The sequence below is a fragment of the Prionailurus viverrinus genome, chromosome B4 (genome assembly GCF_022837055.1).
Source record: "Prionailurus viverrinus isolate Anna chromosome B4, UM_Priviv_1.0, whole genome shotgun sequence".
NCBI lineage: Eukaryota > Metazoa > Chordata > Mammalia > Carnivora > Felidae > Prionailurus > Prionailurus viverrinus.
The window spans coordinates 20,145,419-20,172,051 of record NC_062567.1 but is presented as its reverse complement, the minus strand read 5'-3'; the positions used below and the strand labels follow the sequence as shown (position 1 = coordinate 20,172,051).

At 37.0% G+C, this 26,633-nt stretch overlaps 2 protein-coding genes across 8 annotated transcripts in view; one reads left to right on the top strand and one right to left on the bottom strand.

Annotated features, from left to right (window-relative positions):
* THNSL1 (threonine synthase like 1) overlaps window positions 1–13,166 on the bottom strand; it is a 20,468-nt gene extending 7,302 nt beyond the window's left edge. For 3 of the 5 annotated variants that reach the window (XM_047867245.1, XM_047867244.1, XM_047867248.1), the window contains exon 1: window positions 2,069–2,370. The gene's annotated coding sequence lies outside the window, so the exon portion shown is untranslated. Of the gene's footprint in view, window positions 1–2,068; window positions 2,371–2,478; window positions 2,498–13,159 lie in introns of those variants that run through there. The other 2 variants (XM_047867249.1, XM_047867247.1) reach the window with 2 other exon arrangements.
* ENKUR (enkurin, TRPC channel interacting protein) lies at window positions 2,370–26,633 on the top strand. Of its 3 annotated transcripts, none has more exons than XM_047867252.1 (5): window positions 2,370–2,581; window positions 10,915–11,060; window positions 15,107–15,330; window positions 18,218–18,364; window positions 26,335–26,633. In XM_047867252.1, the coding sequence occupies exons 1-5, from the start codon at window positions 2,553–2,555 to the stop codon at window positions 26,506–26,508; spliced, it is 720 nt and encodes a 239-aa protein (XP_047723208.1). In that variant the 5' UTR covers window positions 2,370–2,552; the 3' UTR covers window positions 26,509–26,633. The 3 variants fall into 3 exon arrangements, with proteins under 3 accessions (XP_047723208.1, XP_047723206.1, XP_047723207.1); XM_047867250.1 differs by lacking the exon at window positions 2,370–2,581 and adding an exon at window positions 2,595–3,046; XM_047867251.1 differs by lacking the exon at window positions 2,370–2,581 and adding an exon at window positions 8,678–9,222.

Here is a 26,633-nt window from a genome sequence, read left to right as displayed (position 1 = left end):
CCTTTCCTGTGGCTACTCTTTTGCCGTTGGATATCCTCTTAATGGTCTTGAGTATTTAATTCAAGACTTCCTAAGTATCCTTTTAAACTCTGTAACTTAGAAGTATTACAAAGAATATCTCTTACACAGGGTTTATTTTCCTCCTCCTTGTCTTATTTATATTCCCACCTATGCCCATTTTATTCATCTAAGTAAATTAGATTAATCTTTAGCAAAAAAACTCAAATTTGTATGGACAAGCATTTATAGCAGGGGTCTGTGCAAACCATAACCCACAGGCCAAATCTGTGCAAAACCTGGATAATCACCCTTTTTGTAAATTAAGTTTTATGGGAACACAACTTTGCTTATTTGTTCACCTGTTTAGTATTGTCTTTGGCTGTTTTTGAGCTACAACAGTGGAGTTGAGCAGTTCTGACCAAAACCATTCAGCATGCAAAGGCCTAAAATACTACGTAGCCCTTTATGGAAAAGGTTCATGACCTCTGACAATATATCAATACTAATTCCTGGCGGGCATATTGGACACAGATGTTTTCTTTAACAGTATTGCTATTTTGAGGGAATTATAAAAAATAGAAATATATTTTTTTGTAAATATGTTTTCAAAAGGCAAGCAGAATTATAGACCAAGGATCTAAGGGAAAAAGTTCCTTTCTAAATGATTTAACAATTTCATCAAGACTGTAAACTAAATATACTATAGTGAGATCATAAATTGTTTGGTATTTTTAAAACCACAATAAATACATTGTCATCAGTGAAATTACTGTATTTGGTAACACCAAAGAGTCAGGACTGTAGCTAAGGTCGGGTGGTACTAACTGGAGGTAACAGGCTTTACACTTACTGGCTCTTTTAGGAACTGAATAATATAAAACATCCCAAAGTGTTTCTTCATTAGAATATTTATAAGCTTTAGGCCAATGACCATCCATTGGCTAATGGTGTTATCATTAGGAGTCCTTAGTTCAAAGTTTAGTATGTATTCTTTAGAAAAAGAATTTTTCTCTTTATACATGCTAAGCAAAAAGAACCCCCCCCCCCCAAAAAAAAAAAACATAAAGGGGAAAGGAAAAGGACAAAGTGGTATATAGACACAGAAAAAAAAAGTTTTAAAAAGTAGAAAATCTGATGTGAACAGGTCCAACGTGTCACCCATCTGAAATAAAATGTTAAACACACGGGATAAAGATAAAAATCTGATTAACTGGATAAGAAAAAACTAAATGTATTCTTAGCTAATGAAATTCACTAAAAGTCCCAAATGATCAGCACCTACATATTCTGCATAGCCTTTTAAGTAGGAATTAAAAGGTTAATGAAGCAATCGTGCTGTTTTTCTCTCTCCACCGAGCACCCTGGCAGTGAGCCGACCCACTCTGGTGTTGTCTTTTATCTCTGACCGTCTTTATTCCCTGTGGGCAGTGGCCTCTGTAAGTTTGGTTCAAACCAAATAACTTATTTCCCAAATCTTGCCAAAATGCCTTTTAGAGACTCGGGGTGGCAAAGGCTTCTATATGAATTTCTTTCAGCAATCTTAACGTGAATAGGCTTATGGAAGACCAGGCGGTTCAAAACGGAATAAAACCTTTTCTGAGAAGACAGTATCAAAAAAGGGACAGCAACCAATCAAACAAACAAAATAAGCAAAAATTCAAGGGCCCCTTTAAAAAAGCTTCTCCTTCTGGTTCAGGCTGCTCTTTTTAAAAACAGCCAGTCCACACGTCGGTGGAGTAATACCTAAGAGGAGGGACCCGACTAAGAGGTAAACGGGCGGAGCAGAGAAGCAGCGAGGCGCAGGAGAAAGAGGGAGGCCGGAGAGGACCGCAGCGCGACAGGTGGATGGGCGTAAGGCGGGACGTGGGCGCGCACTCCCGCAGGTGGCGAGCAGGGCAGCCGAGCGAGCTCCGGGCAGCCCAGGCAGAAGCAGCGGGGAAAATGCGCGCAGACACCGTTGAGATCACAACGGAGTAGCGGAAAGGGGCAGAAACGAAAAGGGGAAAGGCATGCGATGGGAACGGACCGGTTTCTACAGTTTCCCTTTCTTTCTCCTCAAATCACTCACCAAGAAAATCACACTGAGAAGACTGGGGGGGGGGGAGGAAAGAAAATGGGAAGGAGCGTCCAGGAGCCGCCACTGCCTCCTCGGGACGGACTCCCACACCTCGGGGCCTCTCCCCGGCTCGCCCACGGCCCAGGCCCGAGGCCCTCGCCAGGCCAGATCCGCCCCCAGCCCCGCGCAGCGGTCTCTGCGCCTGCGTCAGTCAGGGAGGGCCTGCGCGCCGGCACGCCACACCCACGCCCCGAGCAACCTCACGCCGAACACGTGACTAGCAGGCCGCGCTCCACCTATGTGAATCCTCCCTGCTCCTCAGGCTCCTCCCCACCCCGTCCAGCTCTCGGCAAAGGCCCTACGTCAGCCTGGCCTCAGCGGCTCGCCCCACCGCCGCCGAGATTGGCGCCTGCGCACGAGACCTTTATTGTGTGACGCCTGCGCAGGAGCTACGCTTCCCTATGGTCTGCGGTGGAGTGTGTCTTCCTCTCCAAATATGCAGACAGAAACGAGCCGTGTGTTTAAGTAAGGGGACGTCATTCAACTCATTATTCCCAAAGGCACCTATAAACAGTGGTTTCCATATTGAACTTCTCAAGCAGAAGAACTGCAGAGGGAAGAAAACCTAGTTTACAGGGCTGCCTTCTACTTCCACGTAGCCTAGCAACTGTTTCCCAGGCAACCACGCCGTCAACAACGCTAAGCAACCCCTAGAGAATTACAAGGGCTATTTTATTTTCTTCCCAAGAGAGGACTGCTAACAGGTCAAAGGGGAATTAGGTGAAAGAGAGAAACCTTAGTTCCGTGAGAAGTCAAGAGTAGGAAAGGAAACGGGAATCAGTGAAGAAAGGGACAGACATACTGGTATAGTGAGAAAAAAGTTGACTATATTTAAGGAGTCATTTTGGTGGCCATGGATACAACTTGCTTTTCTGAGAGCATTTATAACCTCATACCCAGTGACCGGAAGGAGCCTCCCCAGCCTCCTAGGTATGTGGGTAAACAAAAGATTATCACTTGAAACAAGAATAAGGAATAACGATGCCATTTCAAGATTGAGCAACATATGACTTTTAAAAAGAAATTACATATATTTTTGTCTTAATGAAGTAGACTTGGATGCCAGCTTTTTAAGGAAGTGGCTGCAAAACCTGGGTATTTAACATCTATCTCACAATTCACGGAGAGGATGGTCCAGTGCTGTGAGAGGGCCATTTTATTATGTTAGCCACCTGTTAATATAGTATGTAATTGTTTTGTAATTTAATTGTTCGTACATGATGTGGCATACAAAATAGCGTGAAATTTCTTGTTACTGAAAAAAGAAAATCACAGTTTTATTGTCCTGTGTTAGGATACTTCCTACTTGGTTTCAGGGGTTCGTTGTTTTATTTCTGACTACACTACTGCTCCCTCTCTAAAGGGATAGTAGTTATTTCTGAGATTGTTGTCAAATATACATTCCTGTTTGTTTCTGAGGCTCAGTTTTTTGACTGGTAAGACAAAATAGATTCGTTTCTAAAGTCTTTTTCAGATCTGATAGTTGGATAGAAAGAAGAATAGATGGGTAGAGACCCAAAATATATATAATTGAGTTAAAAATTTTACATGGGTGTTGGGACTCCTTAAGTTCCCCCACATTTCAAAAAGGTAACCCTGAAGTAAATATCTCAGTTAGTCTCCTGTGTATAAACTTAGAACTTATGTAAATCTATGGGGAGAAAAGAAGGTAACTAGTGCAGAAGATCTTATTCCTCCTAGAATTCGAAATATTTGCTGTTCTTTACCTTTCTTCTTTTCCTGATGCACGTCAAAACCACATTGAAAGTGCAATGGGCTTTTATTTTTTTTTTTTTTTTATTTTTTTTTTTTCAACGTTTTTTATTTATTTTTTTGGGACAGAGAGAGACAGAGCATGAACGGGGGAGGGGCAGAGAGAGAGGGAGACACAGAATCGGAAACAGGCTCCAGGCTCCGAGCCATCCGCCCAGAGCCTGACGCGGGGCTCGAACTCACGGACCGCGAGATCGTGACCTGGCTGAAGTCGGACGCTTAACCGACTGCGCCACCCAGGCGCCCCTTTTTTCTTTTTTTTTTTATTTTTTTTTTTTTATTTTTTTATTTATTTTTTTTTTGGGGGGGCTTTTAAAAAAAGACTCTGCAACTAACTGGTCTGGGAATCATGAATAAATTTTCATTTATTTTCTTATCTGTAAGACAAACTAAATGATCCAGATCATCTTTAAGGTTCCTTTCAGATCTAATGGTCAATTATTTATACTAGTAATTCCTTGGGGTATATAACATCAACAAGTGGGCAAACCCTTCCATTGTAAGCCCATGAATCTGGTTTCAATAAGAGCAGTACCTATATTATTTTCCATTAGTTTCTCAGAATCTAGCAGAGAATGGAAAGAGGAATGTAAAGTAAGATGTGATGGACTTGTAGAATTTATGACGAATGTTCAAATTAACTATTGCTGAATGAACTTTTGGTCAAAAAATCCAGTATGTTGTACAAGATAAAGTTCCTCTTCTCTGAAACCCACTGGTAAGCTGTATTTTCTAGAGAGTACTGAATTTGAAAGTTAAGATATTTTATTAGATAGGTGTTCTGTTCATTGATAAATTAAAAAGAGGCATCTTTACTGCATATAAGTATTTTTTTCAAGAAATTTTATAGGAACAGTCTAGTCTGTTCATTTGACAAGCAATAACTGAGCCCCTATTTATGTGTATAACATTGCCTTTGGAGAATGTTCTTGGGAAATGTTGGAAGTGATAGCACAAACTCCTTGGTTGACTCTGAAGGAATAAGTAAGAAAAAGGAACTTAGGGTGAAGGGAATAGAAGGCATCAATTGTGGTGCCAGAGAACTCTCTGTTAGGGTGAGACTGTCCACAACATCCTACACTGTCTGCAACAACCTGGGGAGGTTTTACTTTGATAAAGGTGCCATACAGGCAAACCACTAATATGTAAAAACAGAGCATAATAACACATTTAACAAATTCCTCCTCACCACACTGACACTAACTTGCCCTGACCCAATCCCCCTGTTAGTGGTGTTACGGAACCAGGCTGGAACACTGGCGGAAAAACCAAGTGGCATTCAGGGATCTTGGTGGATTGGAGATTTATTTAACACCGGTGGGCTCAGGGGAGACCATTTCTCCAAAGATCTGAGCCCTGAATGCAAGCAGGAAGCGTAATTTATAGTTGTCTGCCTCTGTATTTGGGGGGGGGGGGGAGGAGGGGGGTTGAGCGCATGGCAAACAGGGCAAGAAGAACCTATAAGAGGGGTTTCTAAGCCAGAGACCAGAGCTTGTTTTAGTCCTCGTGGCCATATTATGGTGTAAAACTTTATTCATTTTCCCAACAGTGGTAAGAATTAATCATAAGAAGGAAACATAGGGGCACCTGGGTGGCTCAGTTAGTTAAGCCTCTGACTCCTGATTTTGGCTCAGGTCATTATCTCATGGTTTTGTGGGTTCCAGCCCTGCGCTGGGCTCTGCACACTGACCGTGAGGAGCCTGCTTGGGATTCTCCCTCTCTCCCTTTCTCTCTGCCCCTCCCCATCTTGTGCTCTTTTTGTCTTTCTCTCGAAGGAAGGCAGGAAAGGCAGGAAAGGCAGAAAGAAAGAAAGAAAGAAAGAAAGAAAGAAAGAAAGAAAGAAAGAAAGAAAGAAAGAAAGAAAGAAAGAAAGAAAGAAAGAAAGAAAGAAAGAAAGAAAAAGAAAGAAAGAAAGAAAGAAAGAAAGAAAGAAAGAAAGAAAGGAAGGAAAATCTATTTGCATTACTGAGTTATAAACCCAGCTTCAAGAAAGCTCACTGTGGCTCTTTGCAAGACTAGCAAGATTACTGTCCAGCTTTCACAAAGTGGTGGATTTCTCAACAACTGACTGCATTGTGATCTCTCATGCCTCAGAGGTTACAGTCTCCTTGGGAAACTAAAATACAAACATTAAAATGTTGATTAACAATAAAACCATATCCCAATGAGAGATGCAGATAACTAATGAGAACTTAGAAAATGGATCTGTGCAGTGAAAGTGGGGTGAAGGCCATCCTCTAGCAGTTGAACTTAATGAGCTGGGATTTAAGATCTAACAATGTTAAAGTCAATGGGAAGCCATGAATCAGTTTTCAAAATTTCAATTGCTCATGACACATGAGATGGTTTCCAAGATGTTCACCAAATTTGTCACCCTTCTGTTGATGGCTCCAGTTACTTAAAATCTCCAACCGTTCTCTCTTTCCCTTTTGTTTAAGGTAATATTCCAGATATGTACCAAAAAGTTTATGGAACCATTATCTTTAGCACAATACTTCCCTTAATGAATTCATTAGCATTTTGACACTCATGTCCCACCATTGCCTCACATTGAAATGCCCACATGACTTATAGCTAAGGTCAGTCTCTCTCATCCTATAATTAATGTAACTGATTTTTTAAAAATCTAAACTCATCATTGATCTACGGAGATAGTTTTGCACTTTAAATCTTTCATACACTGTCTCAACCGTCCCTCCCAGCTTTGTGTCATTTGTAAATCTAATAAGTATGTCTTGTATATCTCCATCTGTCATTGAATAGGGCAAATATTTTGCTTAGTAGACTAAAGGACACTTCTTTCTAGGCTGACAGCCATTCAATGTTTGAGGGTTCAGTCAGTCATCCATGTGCATACATTAATCAATTCATATCTCTCTTATCAGTAAGGATAAGAGTCTCTGCTAACATAAAGGTGTATATTATGTCTAAGGTATTTGCCTGATTTATGAGTCAAATAATCTTTTTTAAAAAATGATATTCATTTCAGGGAATTGAAACTCCAAATGGCTCATTTAATCGTTGCTTCTCTACAGGTTTTTAGATGCTCTCTAAAATTTACATCAGATTCACCAGCATGGAGTTTCTGGATGCATGCTTATTTAATGTGGGAATATTTAATGTCTAAGCACTCACTAGTTGGCTCTTTGGTTTTTTTTAAAGCTTTCTGGTTTTCACTGGCATCAACTGTGACATGGAGTCTGAATTTCATTTTCAGAGCTTTTCATTTTTCTTGGACTATCTTTCATTTTCTTTATTTTCCATACTACTGTATTTTCTGAGGTTTTATAACATCTCTTCGTTTAAAGTCTAGTTATGTATCTGACTTTGCTAAGTAGTCTTGACTATTATGAAATCTTAGATAACATATTTATTTTCTCCTGAGGTTCTTATCTACTTTGCTGACAATTTGTATCCAATAATTCAACTGGGGAAAGCAGTAGTCCTTTTAAATGAACTTATATTCAAAGAAAGCCAGGAATATTCCAAAGTGCTTGTTTATAGAATAATGAAATTTTATGTTAAAATTCTCATTGCTGCCATATGTGGTCTCAGAGTTTTATGATTAGTGTTAGAAATTGTTATTCAGATTTTAATATAGCTGTCCAGTCTCTGCAGACTTCCACAATAATAACATTTTTCTTCATCTCTTGTAAAGAAAAGAAACTTTGCATGTACTAATATGGAAAGAAATCACATTATATTAAGTTTTAAAAAACAAGGTATATTTCATACATAAATAGAAACATAGAAAACAAAATTTATTTGGAAAATGGATTGAGGAGATAGAGTAAAACTAGATTTTTATTCCTTTTTAAAATTGATATATAATTAGTATATAGCATTATGATAGTTTCATCATTTTTTATTTTTGTAATTTGGAAAAATAAAAAATTATTCATAAAGTATAAAATATATTGTTTTGTATAACAAATGGGTAAGCTTTCAGCTCACAAAATAATGTATTGAATCACAAGATAGCAAATTAAAAAGAAGTGAGAGCATATACACTCTTTTCTTACCACAGGGGAAGTTATTTTATTTATCAAGAGATATCTGCCAATTCCAACTTCTGTAGGAAACTTAAGGCACAAATTTAGATTGAACATTATTTTATAAAGGTATCTAATAAACTCATTCTTTTTAGACCATAATTAATCTCCAACCATTGAATTCAAGATTGAGGAAAGGCCTCTAAAAGCAAGAAACAATTTAATGTTTTTCCAAGCAAACTTATCAGCATACATAGGAAAATAATACAAGTGGGTGCCTGGGTGGCTCAGTCGGTTGAGCATCAGACTTCAGCTGAGGTCATGATCTCACAGTTCGTGAGTTCAATCCCCACATCAATCTCACTACTGTCAGCACAGAGCCTTCTTCAGATCCTCTGTGCTCCTCTCTCTGTCCCTCCCCTGCTTGCACTCTCTCTCTCTCTCTCTCAAAAATAAATAGACCTTAAAAAAAGAGAGAGAGAATACAAGTTGTTAAAAGTGGCATAGCTAAACTTCTGCTCCCAATCAAGGATGAAATTTATCGTCTCACCTTAAACAACTAAAACATCTGAAAACAAAGTGTAAAACAATAGTTTTTCATACACTGGCCAATAGACAGCACAGAGCAGTCACCCCTAAGAAAGGAGAAACAAGCTCTACAATTGCCCCAACATTCTCCCTAGAGAGTTTCCAGGCCAAAGCTCAAGTAAGAGGAATTTAAACAAAACTCAGCAGTTCCCTTCTAGACATAAAGGATACCATGCCTAAAATGAAAATAGTCTACTAAGTGGGATTAACAGTAGCTAAAACACTGAAAAAAATATTGTTGACTTTGAAGACACAGTAATAGAACAATACAAAATGAAACAAGAAAAAAAAAGCTGAAAAGGAAAACCATGAATCAGTGAATTGTAGACAACATCAAGCAGCCTAACATAAGTATAATTAGAATTACATAAGAAGAGAAGAGAGATGGGTAAACAGAAAAAATATTTGAGTAATGTCCAAAATTTTGACATTTTAATGAAATTTCTAAATACACAAATCCAAGAACCACAATGAACGCCAAGCAGGAAGAAGAAAAAGAAGGAGAAGGAGGAGGGGAAGAAGACCATACCAAGGGACATTACAATCAAATTTCTTAAAACCAGTGATAAAGGGAAAAGTCTTAAAAACAGCCAAAGATACAAGAAACATTAAATACAAAGAAGAGAGCAAATATCTCATCAGAAACAATGGAATCCAGATGTTAAAAAGTCCTTAATGCACAAGAAAGGATACAAGTTGGAAATTTGGATCTGCATAATGAAATAAAGAACACTGGAAATGGCAAATACATGGGTAAATATTAGAAATTATTTTTTTCTCTTTAAATTTCTTTAAAATATAGTTGGCTTTTTAAGGGGAAAAATCACAATGAATTATGGGTTTTATAGCACATGGAAGTAAAATATATTACAACACTAGGACAAAGGTGGGATGATGGGTAAACGCAAGTATTCTTTTGTTAAGGTTTTTACACTCTATATGAAATGGTATAATGTTACTTGAAGGTAGACTATAAGTTAAACATGTATATGATAAACTTCAGAACTTACATAAAATAAAACGAAGTCAAAAAATAAAAATAAGGCAAATAAAAAGAAGAAGAATGAACAAAGTGGTATGTAGAAAACAAATAGCAAGATGGAAAATTTAAACACAGATGGAGTTTTATTCATTTTTTATTTTTACTTTTTAAATTTTTTGTTTATTTTTTTTTTCTTTTTTGAGGGGGGAGGGGCAGAGGGAAAAGGAAAGAGAAACTCTTTAAAAACATTTTTTTAATGCTTATTTTTATTTTTGATAGAGAGAGAGAGAGAGACAGAATGTGAGCAGGGGAGGGGCAGAGACAGAGGGAGACACAGAATCCAAAGCAGGCTCCAGGCTCTGTGCTGACAGCTCAAAGCCTGACATGGAGCTCAAACTCACGGACCATGAAATCATGACCTGAGCTGAAGTTGGACACTTCACCAACTGAGCCACCCGGGCACCCTTGGAGAGAGAAAATCTTAAGAAGGCTCCACGTCCAGCATAGAGCCTGACTCCAGGCTCAATCTCACGACTGTGAGACCATGACCTAAGCCAAAATCAAGAGTCAGAGGATTAACTGACTGAGCCACTCAGTCCCCCGCAAGTGTATTTTTAAAATTACATCAGACATGAATGGTCTGAACACCAAATAAAGGAGATTTTTAGAAAGGTTAAAGTTTCTATGCTTTCCATAAGAAAACTCCTTTAAAAATAAAGTCACAAAATAAGTAAAAAGTCAAAGAACAGAAAACACTGTGCTGCCACAAATCAAAGGAGTGCTGAAATAATTTTATTAATATGACATAGAGTAGATTTTTGAGTACAGAGTTTTAAAGGGGGTAAAGAACATTACTTTATAATGATGAAGTGGTCAGTTCAAGAAGATATGATAATTTTATTTATTTTTTAAATGTTTTTATTTATTTATTTGTGAGAGAGTGAGAAAGAGAGAGAGAGAGAGCACAAGTAGGAGAGGGGAAGAGAGAGAGAAAGGGAGAGAGAGAGACTCCCAAGAAGGCTCCACACCATCAGCACAGAATCTGATACAGGGCTTGATCTCATGAACCAAGAAATCATGACCTGAGCTGAAACCTAGAGTCAGATGTTTAACCACTTGAGCCACCCAGGCACCCTGATATGATCATGTTCTGTTCTCATGGAATTTATAGTGGGGAGAGAAAGGACACAGTTCACCAATATCAGGAATGGGAGAGGAGACATCACCATTGATGCTACACACATTCACATGATAACAAGGAAACACTATAATCTTTACACTGGCACCTCTCAGGGCCAAACTTCCATCTAGGGTACCTGATAGACAGGGCTCAGATAATTATGCTTTATGTCTATCTCTGAATGAATATAGACTTATATACATTAAAATGTATATCCTTTCTTAAACTGTAAGCAATTTTTACTAGAAATATAAATGCTACAATTTTTTTTTTTTACTTTTAGGTACGTATCCATTTTTAAGGCCTCTATTAAAGATAACACGCAAAAATGTAAAGCTGCAATGAAGACTATGGGGCCACCAAAAGTTGAACTACCTTCTCCAAAGAATTTCCTGAAGAAACATTCAATGGAAAAAACTCTACCACCCAGTAGGTTTCATCACTCTTTTTAATATTAAAAGTGCTAACAGCGGGGTGCCTAGGTGGCTCAGTCAGTTAAGCAGTTGACTTTGGCTCAGGTCATGATCTCACGGTTTGTGAGCTGGAGCCCCACACCTGGCTCCATGCTGACAGAATGGAGCCTGCTTGGGATTCTCTCTCCCTCCCTCCCTTTCTGCCCCTCCCCCACTTGCCCTTTTTCTCTCTCTCAAAATAAATAAATAAACTTGAAAAAAAGTGCTAACAGATAATTTAACTAGAATTATCTTACTGCCTATGAATATTAAATGTTCATAGGTGATTGGTTTACCTCATATTTAACAGAAACTGAGAGGCTAGGAGAAAGTAGAAGTAGAGAATTCAGTGGAGAAAGAAGGTGGAGAATGCTGAGTTATACCCCAAATAGCCTTTCCCTGTCATGGTGCATACATCTGAATGACATCTTGGACTATTTAATGAAGCCCTACCGCTAACACCACATGCCTCACCATCCTAGTCCCTAGCCGTATGACTTCAGTAACAAATGACAATTATAAGAAGAGTCCTAAGCCCCAGTGAGAAGATGGCCTAGCATCTAAACCCTGTCTGGTCTTCCCTGCAAGAGATGAGAAACACAACTGTTATACCAGCTGAAGCGACTATCAGGCATGGACTTTAACTCTCCCAGATCTCTAAGACCATTAGGACAGCAAATAAGTCAGGTGTAATGGAGGACCCTTCGTGAATGAGTGGTAGACAGAGCCAGCTTCTAGGGGATTCGCATGGGGAGGGCCATATGCTGAGGAGCTTGGTTTAATGCTTTGCTTTTGCCGTCTTGAAATTCTTGATGTTTGATCAAGGTGCCCCATGTTGTCATTTTGTACTAGGCATTGAAAATTGTGTAATTAATAATGGTCATCGAGCATATAGATTTTAGGAAGAAGGCTATCTGGAAAATGGACGTATGCATGGAAGAAGCTTCTTCCCATCCTGGGTGTATCTTTCCTGATGTTTTAAGACAATAGAGAGGAGAGAGAAAATAGTCTCTCTCCTTTAAAAAGTTAGCCTTTTTTTGTCACCTGGCATCAAGAAAATAATTCAACATCTGAAGTCCAGCTAGGGTGGATCTTTTGACAAAAGTGGAACTATTTCTCCCTATGGCAATATTTGCTATCCCACAATCCTCTTCAAAACCCATGTGCCATGACAAAGGATGAGGACATTATCAGGAAAGAGGGAAAAAAGCACATCTAAACATCCACGCATAAGTTCATGTCTTCAAAAGTCTATTTTGTGTCTTTCTCAAGAGGAGTCTTGGTATTTTGTGACTCACAACCACTTGTGAACACTGGAAAATTGTAAAATGAAATTAGTTTATGTCAATGATATTAGTTGGGTTCTCATGTATCCTCTGTAGGGTTAAGCACATTATACAATACACTGCCAAACTATATAAATCCTCAACATCAAATAAGGAAAAAAGGGAAGAAATCTATCTCTCCCATTAAAACAGGACAACACAAATACAAAATTATATCTGCCTTATGAATAATCAAGAAAGCTGGGGTGTTGCAAGAGTTCAATACAATGAGTTAAATAAAGGTTATATATATATATATATATATATATATATATATATGCATGCCAAGTCTGCTGCTAGTCTCTTTTTGAATATTCTGCCATTTCAAACACAATAGTTTTGATGCCAGCAATTTTTTAGACACACTGAAAACAGATACATGAACATTTCTCTAAATTCAATTGATAGAACATTGACATGGCTACAAGGCTGTGTTGATATTGCCATTTTGACATAAGGTTAAAAAGCCAAACCATTTGGTTTTCAGATTTATTATCCCAACTGCTGAATAATTTGTGAAAAGACATCTTCATCCCATTTTCCAAGCCTCACCCCATTGCCAACCCCTCCTCCTGGGATGAGAGAAAAGTGATGTTTAGGTAGGTTAAAGGAAAGAAGGTGGCCAGTGTTAGGCTCCATCCACTTGACAATCATAACCAACCAAGGGTTGTCATTTGCTCTACTTCCTCACCTAAGAATGAATTATTAGTCTTTCTTAACTGTTTCCTCACGTTCTAAGAATTTAGTTTACCTCTTATATACATTTATAAAACTACATATTCCCTTATAGCTACAGGAGCCATTTGCATGCACTTTCAACTCATAATTAAATTTGGCCAATGAATAATTTCAGTGTGAACATCTAGAGGAGAGATAACTCCGATTTTTTAGACAAACATTATGCAAATCTGATTTGGTTAAGTGTATCTGGCAGAAAGAAACTCTTTGGGTTGTAACAACAAGTCCTTATTCTCTGCTCCAGGCTTTATAGGAACTCCAAATGAAATCTCTAACAATGCTCACAACATCTCAGTAATGTATTACATAGGAAGATACTATTTTGGTAGATCAGAAACAGTAAACAAATTTCACATATGGTTCAAACAAATATATATATTATATTCTACATATTAAATTTAATTTTTCTTTCCCCACTATAAACTCCATGAGAACAGAACATGAGAGTTCTCTCCATAAGAACTTTGTCTCTTTTGTTTACTATTGTATCTACAGTTCCCAGATCATTAACTGGGGACATGGTATTTGCTCAACAAAAATATGCTGCATGAATTCATGAATAAACAAATTTTCCAAAAACTCCTTTATAATATTTCTAGGTGTGTAGAACTATATCAGAAGTATTAGTTTGCTGGAGCTGCCATAACAAAGAATCACAGATTGAGGAGCTTGAACAGAAATGTATTTGGTCACAATTCTGAGTGCCAGAGTCCAAGATCAGGGTGTTGTCTGAGTTGGTTTCTTCTGAGGCCTCTGTTCTTGGCTTGCAGATGGCTGTCTTTTCCATTTCTTTTCATATGGTCTTCCTTCTGTGTGTGTCTGTGTCCAAATTTCTTCCTCTTCTAAGGACGTCCATTACATTGGGTTAGGACCCACTCTAGAGTGACCTCATTTTAACTTAGGTACCTCTTTAAAATCCTGTGTCCAAAGGGTTTTACCTCTGGTACTGGTGTTAGGGCTTCAACATATGAATATTGGGAGGGACACAATTCAGCCCATCATGAGAGGTTAATCCAGTCCTTAGACTTTCTAATAATATCTTTTTTCCTGCTAATACAAGTCACGTAAACTCATAAAAAAAGTTCGAACAGTGCAGAAATGAATAAAGCCAAAGTACCTAGTAATTGTGTGGAGTTAAGATTTGAATAAGGTTTTGTCAAGACGTCTGTTGCCTTCAGTTCTTGGAAATAAATTGTAATTATTTTACATTCTTTTCTGACAAACCATTTTGATGTGGCTGTATCAAAATAGATGAGTTGGAATGGTCAAGTTGAAGAGGCTGTTAAAAATGGCCAATTTCATCTGCTGCTAATGAAGAGAATGTGGTAGAAATAAATAAGATGAATTCTGTATAGTAGTAATTTTAGGAAGTGAGATGCAATCAGGGAGGAGCGAATAGGAAAGTTCAACTGTGTTGGTAATTTTTGTTAAGCTGCATGTTGGGTACATAGTTATTACATGATCTTCATACCTTATAGTAACAAGAGTTCTGGTGAAAAAAAAATCCATACAGTCTTGGATTTTCATCAAGTTTGATGTATTGGTGATTTTGCAATAACTTTCCTTTGAATAAGCAATTATTAGCAATATTGGTAGTACTCAGAAAAGAGTTTTAATGTTTCTTTGAATTTTTTCCAGTGAGAAAGCTGAACATTTGTTGTTGACATCTTTATTAGAAAATATTTTCACAATAACTAGTAAAAATATATTGGTTAGCTAGCATATGATTTGGGGGGCTTATCTCCTTTCCTTAGGTTAGTATATTGTTCTTCAGCATGTTAATTGATTATGTTTCACTTAATATTTTGCATTTATGATTACTGATTTTTTACCCAAAATATTTGAATATATTATTAATAAAACTCTAATATCCTCATGGTAAAATATCTAGATATTATAAACAGTATTGAATAGCAATGTTTATAATTTAATATTAACAAAGGTATGTTATATTTAACAGAAAAAAAGTTTGATCGGAATGAGCCCAGAAAGCCTCCTGTGCCACTGAGAACTGATCATCCAGTCATGGGAATACGAAGCGAAAAAAATTTTATAAACACAAATGCAGCCGATGTCATTCTGGGAGTGACTAAGAAGCCTAAACCAATTTATGTTGACAAAAAAACTGGAGATAAGCATGATCTTGAAACTTCAGGACTATTTCCAAAATACATCAATAAAAAGGTAACCTTTTAATATATTACTGGACCTAAAATTCAAATAATTTAAGAATGATGTTCATAATGATCATCTATATTATCACTAACAGTGCTCTCACTGGGAAAATTATCTAGATTGCCAATTATCATTCCTCTGAAGTCTGTGCTTGATCCAAATTATATGTGATGAAATTATGAAGAATTTGGAAAGAATAACACCATGTTGCCTAGCAGAGGAAAACTCAGGTTGTTCCCTTAATTTCAATTATTAATATATTTACCAATTCTAACAGTCTCTGAAAGATGTTAATTTTTCGTGAGGTAGAAATTTCATGAAAAGCATAGTCATTACTATGAATCATTACTAAGAAATAGCTTTTCAGAAAGTCCTAAGGGACACCTGGGTGGTTCAGTTGGCTAAGCATCTGACTCTCGATTTTGGCTCAGGTCATGATCTCATGGCTCCTGAGTTCATGAACTCTCTTGGGATTCTTTCTTTCCCTTTCTGCCCCTCCCCTGCTTGTACTCTTTCTCTCACTCTCTCAAAATAAGTAAATAAACTTAAAAAAAAAATAAAGTCCTAAGATTTAGTCATTAGGCTGCAGGATCTTGGTAGCAGAATGAGGAAAAATGAAGAGGAAAATAATTTTAGAGCCATCTCTCCTATCAGTGTACAATTTCAGCTTGAATGTTCTTGGAGTAAAGGAGACCTTGAAAGTACTATACAATAATCTAGTCCTTTGGGGACCTTCATCTCTATCTGAAAAGGTGCTCATCATAGAGGCATACAATTTCATTGGTGAAAATTATAGGAGCCTGAGTTCATTTAAATATAGAAGATCTTTAAAATTTGAAAAGCTTACAAAAATACCTTATACAAAACCTATTTCACTTTGTATACTTACAGAGTACAACATTGCTTAGAACACACATAGGAAAATATGAGTGCACAATCCTAAAGAATAGTAATATGTAATAATGAGTCACGGAAAAAAAAAAAGAAAGGAAGGACAGAAGGAAGAAAGGAAGGAACAGGAAAAATAGAAAAGAAATTGCAATGAAATTGCAAAGAAATTGTATGAAGGGCTTGCACTGAGGTAGTCCAATGATCTACCATGATAAATCCAATGCCTGTTCAAAGCTGAAACAGGAACTTCGAGGCTGTCGTCAGAGCACACCACCTATTCTCTGAGAAACTCTTACCACTCCATAAGCTAAGACACTTCTGGAAGACCTCAGCAGGTATCGAGGGGTTGGCAGCACATGCTCATAAAGTTCTGTCAGACTTCTTTGAGTACTTCCTCCTTCTGTGTCCTGGAGGCTGCTCATATTCCTTGTCCCATGGGGTGTGGACAAGCAGAAATTTCAGTCTCCTGGCTGACTCTTCAGAGCCATTTCCAAGCCATTATTTCTCCACGATGACATAAAAACCCTTCTCCTTTGCTGGTTATGCCACCAGTGACCAGTTTGTACCCCTCTTCTGACTGCCTTCTGCCCCAGCTGTCCACTTCAATGCATCTTCTTCCCTGAACGGAAAATTGAGAGTATTCCACATGGAGACAGAAAAATGTGAAGTTAATCTACCTGTGCTTGTTTACCAAGCCATGTAAATGCTCTGCACCGATGGTGTTGCTGGCCAAGCCTTCAGGGCTCATGAAGGACTTCTCAACTTACTTCCCACTGATCAGAGTTCAGTTTTAAAAATCTGTGAATGATAAGTGAGATAGTAAGTCTTTTGAAAGGAAATGCCATTTTTTAAAGTTTATTTATTTATTTTGAGAGAGAGAGAGAGGCAGGGAGGGGAAGAGAGGAGGAGAGAGAGAGAATCCCATGCAGGCTCCGCACTGTCAGCACAGAGCCCAATGCAGGGCCCGAACTCACAAACCAGGAGATCATGACCTGAGAGGAAACCAAGAGTCAGACGTTTAACAGAATGAGCCACCCAGGCGCCCTGGGCAATGCCAGTTTTTAAAAAGTGAGTGAACCTCATGTTTTAGGTCCAAATGAAATGTTATATGCCCATTCATGCCATGAGAAACCATTTGTGAAAACAAACCGAGGTATACAGCAACAATAGTAAGACAGTGTTTCCAGTTCTCCCTCTGTGATCTTTAAGAAGTCATTAGATTTATCCCAGGATTGTAGTGAGGGTTAAATGATATAAAACCTGTCAAGCACTTGACACAATATCTGGCACCTAATAAAAGTTCAATAGAGAATGGGTATTATTAATTATTAACATTAATGGTATGCATTAGCCCTCAGTGACCCAGCACACGGGAGCATTTCAGATCACTGAAGCTTTTACCCATCTGTGAGATAGCTCTTTTTCCTAAAATGTCTTACTTTATTCCCTTTATTAAACAGAATATGCCAAAAATAATGTTGTGATGACTCAGAATCATTATTATGAACATCAGGATCTGTACTGAGCTTTAATGAGGTGTTGCCCTAAGTGTTTCCGGAAACTAATTGGACTGTTTACCACTGCACTAATTTACCAGAATGCTATGGTCTTAGAATTTATTTGTATAGTGTTTTGCAACTTTCCAGAACACATTTATAGCTAGGATTTCTACCCCCTTTTTTTTTAGCCAGGGTGGGTTAAGTTATGCTTTGATGACAGACAATCCCCAATTTCAGCAGCTAAAAACCAACTAAATTTTATTGTTTGCTTACACTCCATGTCCACTGAGAGTTGGCAGCTCTGCTTCTCAGGTTTAAAAGATGAGAATCAACAAGTTCCCAATGAGAAAAGAGAAAATAAAATTGAATTTTGTCAATTTTCCATGTTCTGAGCAAAGGCTTTAAATCTGTAACATTTCTTTTTCTCCCAATCACTAGTTGGTATGTATACATATGTAAGTTGCATTCAGGATATTGATTTTTTTTTTCTGAAAAATCCTTATAAGGATTACGGTGTCACACCTGAGTATATATGTAAGCGAAATGAGGAAGTAAAGAAAGCCCAAGAAGAATATGATAACTATATCCAGGAAAACCTTAGGAAAGCAGCTATGAAAAGGATTTCTGATGAAGAAAGGGAGGCAGTTCTTCAGGTAAGTATCCCGTAATTTATATTCATATGTAACACTTTAGAACATCTCTGAAAGAAAGGTCCATTGTCGATGATTCTTAAAGCCTGCCCCTTGACTCTAAAATCAGAACGCTTTCATTTGGTTATGGTGACAACTACGTGCAGCACACTGGGTTCTTTGGGGAGAGCAAAAGTTGTAATATAAGAATTATTGAATAATGTTTTGTTTACAATTCTGTGAGCTGTTGTTTTTTCCTGGGATAGTTAGTGTCGTAAGGAAGCCCACCTTCTCCTTCAATGAACATGCAGAAGTAAGGCAAAAAAGCATTTTTATTTTCATTCTCATGTCCCTGAATTTTTCAAAAATAATATCCATAAAATAGATATTTTTCACTAGATGGAGCTCTAGAATAATTGAAACAGTTCCTAGACCAAATTTGTTTTTCTTTCCTGTAAGCCAAATGTCCAAATTTTAAAATAACCAGCTGTGAGGTTTTTAATATATTTTCCTTATTTTTAAAACAATAGACATAAAGATATATGACCTTATGTGTTTAGTGCAAGAAGCATTTAAAATATTGAGAGATGTGAGCAGGGTTGCTCCATATCTTAGGAGATTATTTATTAAGCACCTAATTGTTCTCTTCTAAAGTCATGCTATCTTGGGGCACCTGGGTAGGTCAGTCATTTAAGCGTCTGACTTCAGCTCAGGTCATGATCTTGTGGTTTGTGAGTTTGAGACCCGTGTCAGGCTCTGTAATGACAGCTCAGAGCCTGGAGCCTGCTTCGAATTCTGTGTCTCCCTCTCTCTCTCTGCTCCTCCCCTGTTCATGCTCTCTCTCTCTCTCTCTCTCTCTCTCTCTCTCTCAAAAATAAATAAACATGAAAAAAAAATTTAAACTAAATAAGTAAATAAATAAAGTCATGCTATCTCTTCTAGAGATAAAAATAGTACTTTATTCTTTGTTTTGTTAGTTTTGAAAGATTTCTACAAATCCATTCTAATGACCTTTTAAAAACATTAAAAAAATTTTCCTACATTAACTTCTGTTGAAAATGGATTTGTATGCTGTTATAAATTCTTAATATTTTATCAATGTCATAATAGTAAATATTTACTAAATTCCTGCTTTGCATATAGTATCATGCTAAGCCTCGTGGATGATAAAAAGGGCATGAGATAAAATTCTACTATAGATAATGTTGTAATATAATAAGAGGTGATATGTATATATGTAGATTGTGTGTGTGTGTGTGTGTGTGTAGAAATCATAAGTTTTATTAGGTTCCACGACAGAGTATCTATCCACTGAAGTATGTAGGTACATGTCTTTATCTGGGCCTTCAACTGCACAAGAAGAGGCTATTCCAGACAGCAGAAGTGGTCTAAAGGCAAGGACAGTGTCTCTTTGTTGACAGCCTTTGTTGAATACCTTACTCAGTACCCAGTATAAACACAGATGTTTAACACAGGTGTGCTGGAAAGAAGAAAGGAAGAAGGTAGGCAAGAAGACTGGAAGACAGGGAGGTGGGACTTTGCATGTCATTTTCACAAAGACTACTGGTTTTTGGTCCATTCTCTCTCTCTCTTTCTTTTTCTCTCTTTCTCTTTCTCCTTCTCCAACCCTATCTCTCCGTAGTTCAGATTCTATCATCTTTAGAAAGTACATGCTTTTGTGAAAGCCAGGTTTTTATATCTACCCGATGCTGGAAAATAGGAAAAGGCACCAATAGATAGATCATCTGGACAGAAAATCAATAGGAAAACCTTAGCCTTAAACAACACTTATTAGACCAGATGGACTTAACAGATATATACAGAACATTCCATCCAAAAGCACCAGAATATACATTCTTCTCAAGTGCGCATGGAACATTTTTCAGGATAGACCATATCTTATGCCATAAAACAAGTTTCAGTAAATTTAAGAAGATGGAAATCATATCAAGCATCTTTTCTAACCACAATGGTATAAAAGTAGAATCAATTACAAGATGAAAACTAGAAAAATAACACACATATGGAGATTGAATAATATGCTAATGAACAACTAATGGATCAATAAAGAAATCAAAGGAGAAATAAAAAATACTTTCAGACAAATGAACATAGAAATACAACTAAAATATATGGGATGGCAGTCTAAGAGGGAACTTTATAACAATTAAAATCTCAAATAAGCCATCTAACTTTATACCTAAGCTAGAAAAGAACAAACTAGAAAAAGAAGAACTAGAAAAAGAAGAACAAAATAAACCCAAAGTTCTAGAAGGAAGGAAATAATAAAGATCAGAGTGGAAGTAAATGAAATAGAAACTAAAAAGACTAGAAAAGATCAATTAAATTAAGCACAGTTTCTCGAAAAAGATAAATTAACCTTTAGTTAGATTCACTAAGAAAAAAAGAGGACTTGGGGCGCCTGGGTGGCTCAGTCGGTTAAGCGTCCGACTTCTGCTCAGGTCATGATCTCACAGTTTGTGAGTTTGAGCCCCGCGTCGGGCTCTGGGCTGATGGCTCAGAGCCTGGAGCCTATTTCCGATTCTGTGTCTCCCTCTCTCTCTGCCCCTCCCCGTTCATGCTCTGTCACCTTCTGTCTCAAAAATAAATAAACGTTAAAAATTTTTTTTAAAGAAAAAAAAGAGGACTTAAATAAATAAAATCAGAAATGAAAGAGAAAAGTTACAACTGATGCCACAGAAATACAAATGATCATAAAAGACTACTATGAACAGTTCTATGCCAACATTTTGGACAACCTAGAAGAAATGGATAAATTCCTAAAAACATACAGTCTTCAAAGACTGAATCATGAAGAAGTAGACAATCTGCATAGACCAAGTGCTAGTAAGTAGATTTAATCAGTTATCAGAAAACTCCCAACAAATAAAAGTCCAGGGCCAGATGGCTTCACTGGTGAATTCTACCAAACATTCAAAGATTTAACATCTATCCTCCTCAAACTCTTCCAAAACGTCAAAGATGAAGGAATGCTTCCAAATTCATTTTATAAGGCCAGCATTACCCTGATACCAAAACCAGACAAGAACACCACACACAGTCACAAACCATAGACCAATATCCCTGTTGAACATAGATGCAAGAAACCTCAACAAAATATTAGCAAATCAATTTCAATAATACATCAAAAGTATCATTTGCCATGATCAAGTGAGATCTATTTCAGGGATGAAAAGTTGGTTCAATACCTGCAAATCAATCAACGTGATAGACCATATTAATAAAATGAAGGATAAAAACCATATGATTATTTCAATAGATGCATAAAAAGTATTTGACAAAATTCACCATCAATTTAATTATAAAAATTCTCAATGAAGTAGGTATAGATGGAATGTACTTCAGCATAATAAAGGCCATGTGTGACAAGACCACATGCTGAACAGTGAAAAGACAAGGATGCTCTCACCACTTTCATTTAACAGAGCATTGGAAGTCCTAGACAGAGCAATTAGGCAGGGAAAAAAATAAAAGCCATCCAAACTGGAAAAGAAGTAAAACCCACTAATTATGGATGACATGATTTTTCCGCCAAAAATCTGTTAGAACTAATAAATGAATTTAGTAAAGTTGCACAGCACAAAATCAAGATCTGTTTTGTTTTTAAATACTAACAACAAACTTTCAGAAACAGAAATTAAGAAAATAATTCCATTTACAATCACAATAAAAAGAATACAATACCTAGGAATAAATTTAACCAAGGAAATGAAAGATCTTTGCACTGAGAACTTGTAAGACACTGATGAAAGAAATTGAAGAAGACAAAATAAATTGAAAGGTATTTCATGCTCATGGATTGAAAGAATTAATATTGTTAAAATGTCTATATTACTCAAAGCAATCTAGAGATTCAATGCAATCCCTATCAAAATTTCAAAGAACAAAGTTGGAAGAATCACACTCCCTGATGTCAAACCATATTATTAGGATATAGTAAAAAACAGTATGGTATGGGCATGAAAACAGACACATAGATCAATGGAACAGAATAGAGAGCCCAGAAATAAGTCCATGCATATATGGTCAATTAATTTATGACAAAGGGGGCAAGGATATACAATGAAAAAAGGACAATCTCTTTTAAAAGAGTGTTGGGAAAACTGGACAGCCACATGCAAAAGAATGAAACTGGACCATTATCTTTCACCATATGGCAAAATTAACTCAACAAAGATTAAAGATTTGAACATAAGACCTGAAGCCATAAAACTCCTAGGAGAAAATATAGGTAGTAATTTCCTTGATATCAGTCTTGGCAATGATTTTTTGGATCTGACTCTAAAGGCAAGGACAACAAAAGCAGAAATGAGCAGCCGGGACTACATCAAACTAGAAAGCTTCTGCACAGGGAGGGAAATCATCAACAAAATGAAAAGGCAACCTCCTGAATGGGAGAAGATATTTGCAAATCGTATATCTGGTAAGAGGTCAATATCCAGAATATATAAAGAACTCATAGAACTCAACAACAACAGTAACAACAACAACTAAAACCCAAACAGTCCAATTAAAAAATGGGAAGAGGATCTGAATGGATACTTTCCCAAAGAAGACATGCAAATGGCCAACTGGTACATGAAAAGATGCCCGACATCAATAATCATCAGGGAAATGCAAAGTAAAAACCACAATTAAATATTGCCTCACATCTGTCAGAATGACTATTACCAAAAAGACAATGAAAAGTGTTCGTGATGATGTAGAGGAAAGGGAAACCTCATGCCATGTTGGAGGGAATGTAAATTGGTGCAGTTACTATAGGAAACATTAGGGAGGTTATTCAAAATTTAAAAATAAGACTATCAAATGATTCAGTGATTCCACTTCTGGGTATTTATCCAAAGAAACTGAAAACACTAAGTTGAAAAGATATATACCCCCCTATATTCACTGCAGTATTATTTACAATAGCCAAGATATAAAAGCAATCTAATTGTCCATATGTGTGTGTGTGTTATGCTAAGTGAAATAAATCACACAGAAAAAGACACACTATATGATTTCACTTACATGTGGAATCTAAAAAACAAAACAAAACAAAACTCATAAGAGTGGTGGTTGCCAGAAGGTAATGCGGTTGGGGGTGGGTGAAATGGGTGAAGGGAATCAAGAGATACAAATTTCCAGTTATAAAATAAATAAGTATGAGGATGTAATGTACAGCATGATGACTATAGTCAGTAATATTGTGTAACACATTTGAAAGTTGCTAAAAGAGTAAATCTTAAAAGTCTTCAGTACCAGAAAACGTATTTTGTAACTTTCTACAGTGACAGGGTAGCTAGACTCATATAGTTGTATGTTCTTGAGTCAGCCACATTCTGCTCATTCTTCATAAAATAATAGTCTCACTATACCTGCAAGGGGTCATCTAGTCTAACGATTCCACACTTCTCATTTTACAGATGAGGATATAAACTGCAAACATATTGAGTTTTGTTATCTATTCATTCATTTGAACACCTACCACGTTCCAGGCACTGTATCCAGGCCAAGGGGTACTATGTGAGCAAGACAACTGCAATCTTTACTGACAGTGAACTTAGAGTTTGGTTTACATTTGCCCTTGGTCACAAAATTATCGAGTAGCTAACAAGGGACTAAAACCTACATCAACCACTTCATAGGTCAGTGTTTCCCCACTACGTCATACACACATGCATAGGAAGTAACAAAAGGAAGCTCTGTCAGTCGGAGATCCAACAGGAAATACAAGGGACCTTCAGCCAGGATTCAGGATTCTGAATTTATGAAGGAACTATTTACAGAAGTGAAGCAGGGCTAAGGGAGCAAACAAAAAACACCAAAGCACCTCAGGACTGAGGACAGTGGGAATCCATCACCACCCTAGGCTTAACAGCAGAGGCAAGAAAGTGTTACCAGAGCATGATAAGATCTGGAGCCTGGAAAAGGGGCCACCTCTCAGGATTGCAATTACAGACAGATGAGCCAGAACTAGCGTCCAGGTAGTCAAGGGAGAGGAAGAAGAAATGCCCCAACCTCTCTCTCCTCCCACCAGTGCTGATTCCAGAGGCTGGAGGGCAAAAGAGCTGGAGGTATTGTGGGGAGCCCGCCCACAAGAATGAACCCTGACTCCCACCCCACAACACCATGGCACTCATCACAGAGCAGGACAAGAAGGTGGAGAATGGATGGGGGTGTTGTGGGCACAAAAGAAACATGGAACTGGAGCCACTTACTTATTTTATGACTGCTTCTTCCTAGTTGAAGTTTTCCCCAAATTAATGATTAAAAAAATGAAGAAAGAAAAATTAATAAAAAAATCACTGCAATGAATAAAAGATGTTTTAGATGCAGTAACAAAAGTAAGTTTTAAAAACAGCAAAGAGGCTATTTCAATATAATATGAAATATGAGTTACATCTAGTTCCCATCTCTGGCTGTTGACTTTGATCCAAACATTTTTGTACACACTGGAAGAGAAAGCAAACTATCCTTTAAAAGATAAAGGCTACAGAGAAAAAGTGTAGCTGCTGTGACCACAAGTAATGTGGAAGTATCACTCAAGTAGCTAGAAAAACCTTTGATATTTGAAAGTGTATAAATGCATGGATTTCCTCTCTGCAGTAGACACCCCTGTGGAGCACTGTGGAAACATATTTTTCATTTCATAATAAAAGACTATGAAAAAAGAATTATGAGGTCATCTTTTTGGAATACATCTCATACACTATTAAGGACTATACGCTAACCCATCCCCCTCTTTTTAAAATTTAACCTGGATATCTTCCCTCTATCTTTTCTTTAAACCCTTTATCTAGACTCACTCAATGAGGGTTCAAAATCCATTGCCCTTTCCCCCAGCCAACCTATTCTAGTTCTCATCATCATTTTAACCTAAGCATAGAAATAAGCCATTGAAATTTTATTATCCGCCAAAAGTTTTTACAAGATTAAATTTGTACTATGAGGGCTTATTATGAAGGTGTGATTATAAGGCACTTCTAATCTTTTCCACAACCTAAATATATAGCCATGGATTTCAAGGACTGTATTTTCAAGACAATATTTTAAATTCTATGTTCAGTTTGACTGTTTTTGTGTAAATAAAATGATTTGTGCATCAATAGTGAATAATAGAAAGTGTTAATTTTTCAAATTTCAGAGCACGAATTCGATTAGAGGTTTTGGCCCATTTTGTCAATGAGATCTCTAGTGCACTGTCATAAGGGACTATGCAGAGATAAAATTACCTTTATTGCTCCTAAAAGATCCCTAATTTTGAATTCATAGATTACTGAGAATATAAAGCATTAACTCATTAACTACATTATTGAATTAGCATGCGTGTTACATTTAATGACATCTCAGTCATTTCTAGTATACATTAATGGGAAGTATAGATACTTTGACTATATGAAGAGTTCTTTATAATACATGGAAAAATACATAAAAGATCATCTCTTGTTAAATTGAGTTTTGGCATTTATGCAGTTCCATTTAATCACATATAATCAAACATGCCATGCAAGCCCAAATCAAGCCTTTTCATGAATGAAGATAATGGCTTAAAAAAAAAGTTAAAGAAAAAAAACCTAAAATTTTTACAATGAACAATTTCCTATTCAAAAATATGTTTTGCCTGGTGAGGAGGTGTGGGGGTGGGGGTGGATATCACTTTTAAATTGTTTTTACCAAAACATTTGCTATGACTTTAGTTTCATACTACTTGTAACTCTGCACATTCATAGTTGATGGTAAAAACAAGTACAGTAACATTAAAAACAGAGCAAATAAATACTCCCTCTGGGAATTGAACACACAATCGAGGACAGGACTTGACCTCTGTATAATATGTTTTGTTACTTAGCCAAGTACTTGATAAATACTTATCATCCTGTAACGTTATCTTCCTCTGTTTTCTTTATCAATTTGCATTTTTCTTCACTAGTATACTTTTTTTTTTTATCATTGACATTACTTTTGCAGCTACTTTAATATATTTGCAGGGGCTGAAGAAGAACTGGGAAGAGGTACATAAGGAGTTCCAGTCCCTCTCTGTGTTCATCGATTCCATACCGAAGAAGATTCGCAAGCAGAAGCTGGAAGAAGAAATGAAGCAGCTGGAACATGACATCGGTGTCATTGAAAAGCACAGAATTATTTACATTGCCAATAAGTAATAATGGATTTCTAAAATAGAGTCATTTTCACATAGGAAAAAGCCCGCTGGAAAACATAAACATGAAACTTTGCTTTTCAAAGAGGAAAATACTCTGAAAGAGAATAAAAATAGTTTTTACCGAAA

Excerpts from the sequence above, each read along its gene's own strand:
- ENKUR (XM_047867250.1), top strand. The coding sequence starts at position 2,970 with ATGGATACAACTTGCTTTTCTGAGAGCATTTATAACCTCATACCCAGT. Across the intron at positions 3,047-10,914 it reads GAGCCTCCCCAGCCTCCTAG|GTACGTATCCATTTTTAAGG; the intron begins GTATGTGGGTAA and ends TTTTACTTTTAG. Across the intron at positions 15,331-18,217 it reads CAAAATACATCAATAAAAAG|GATTACGGTGTCACACCTGA; the intron begins GTAACCTTTTAA and ends AATCCTTATAAG.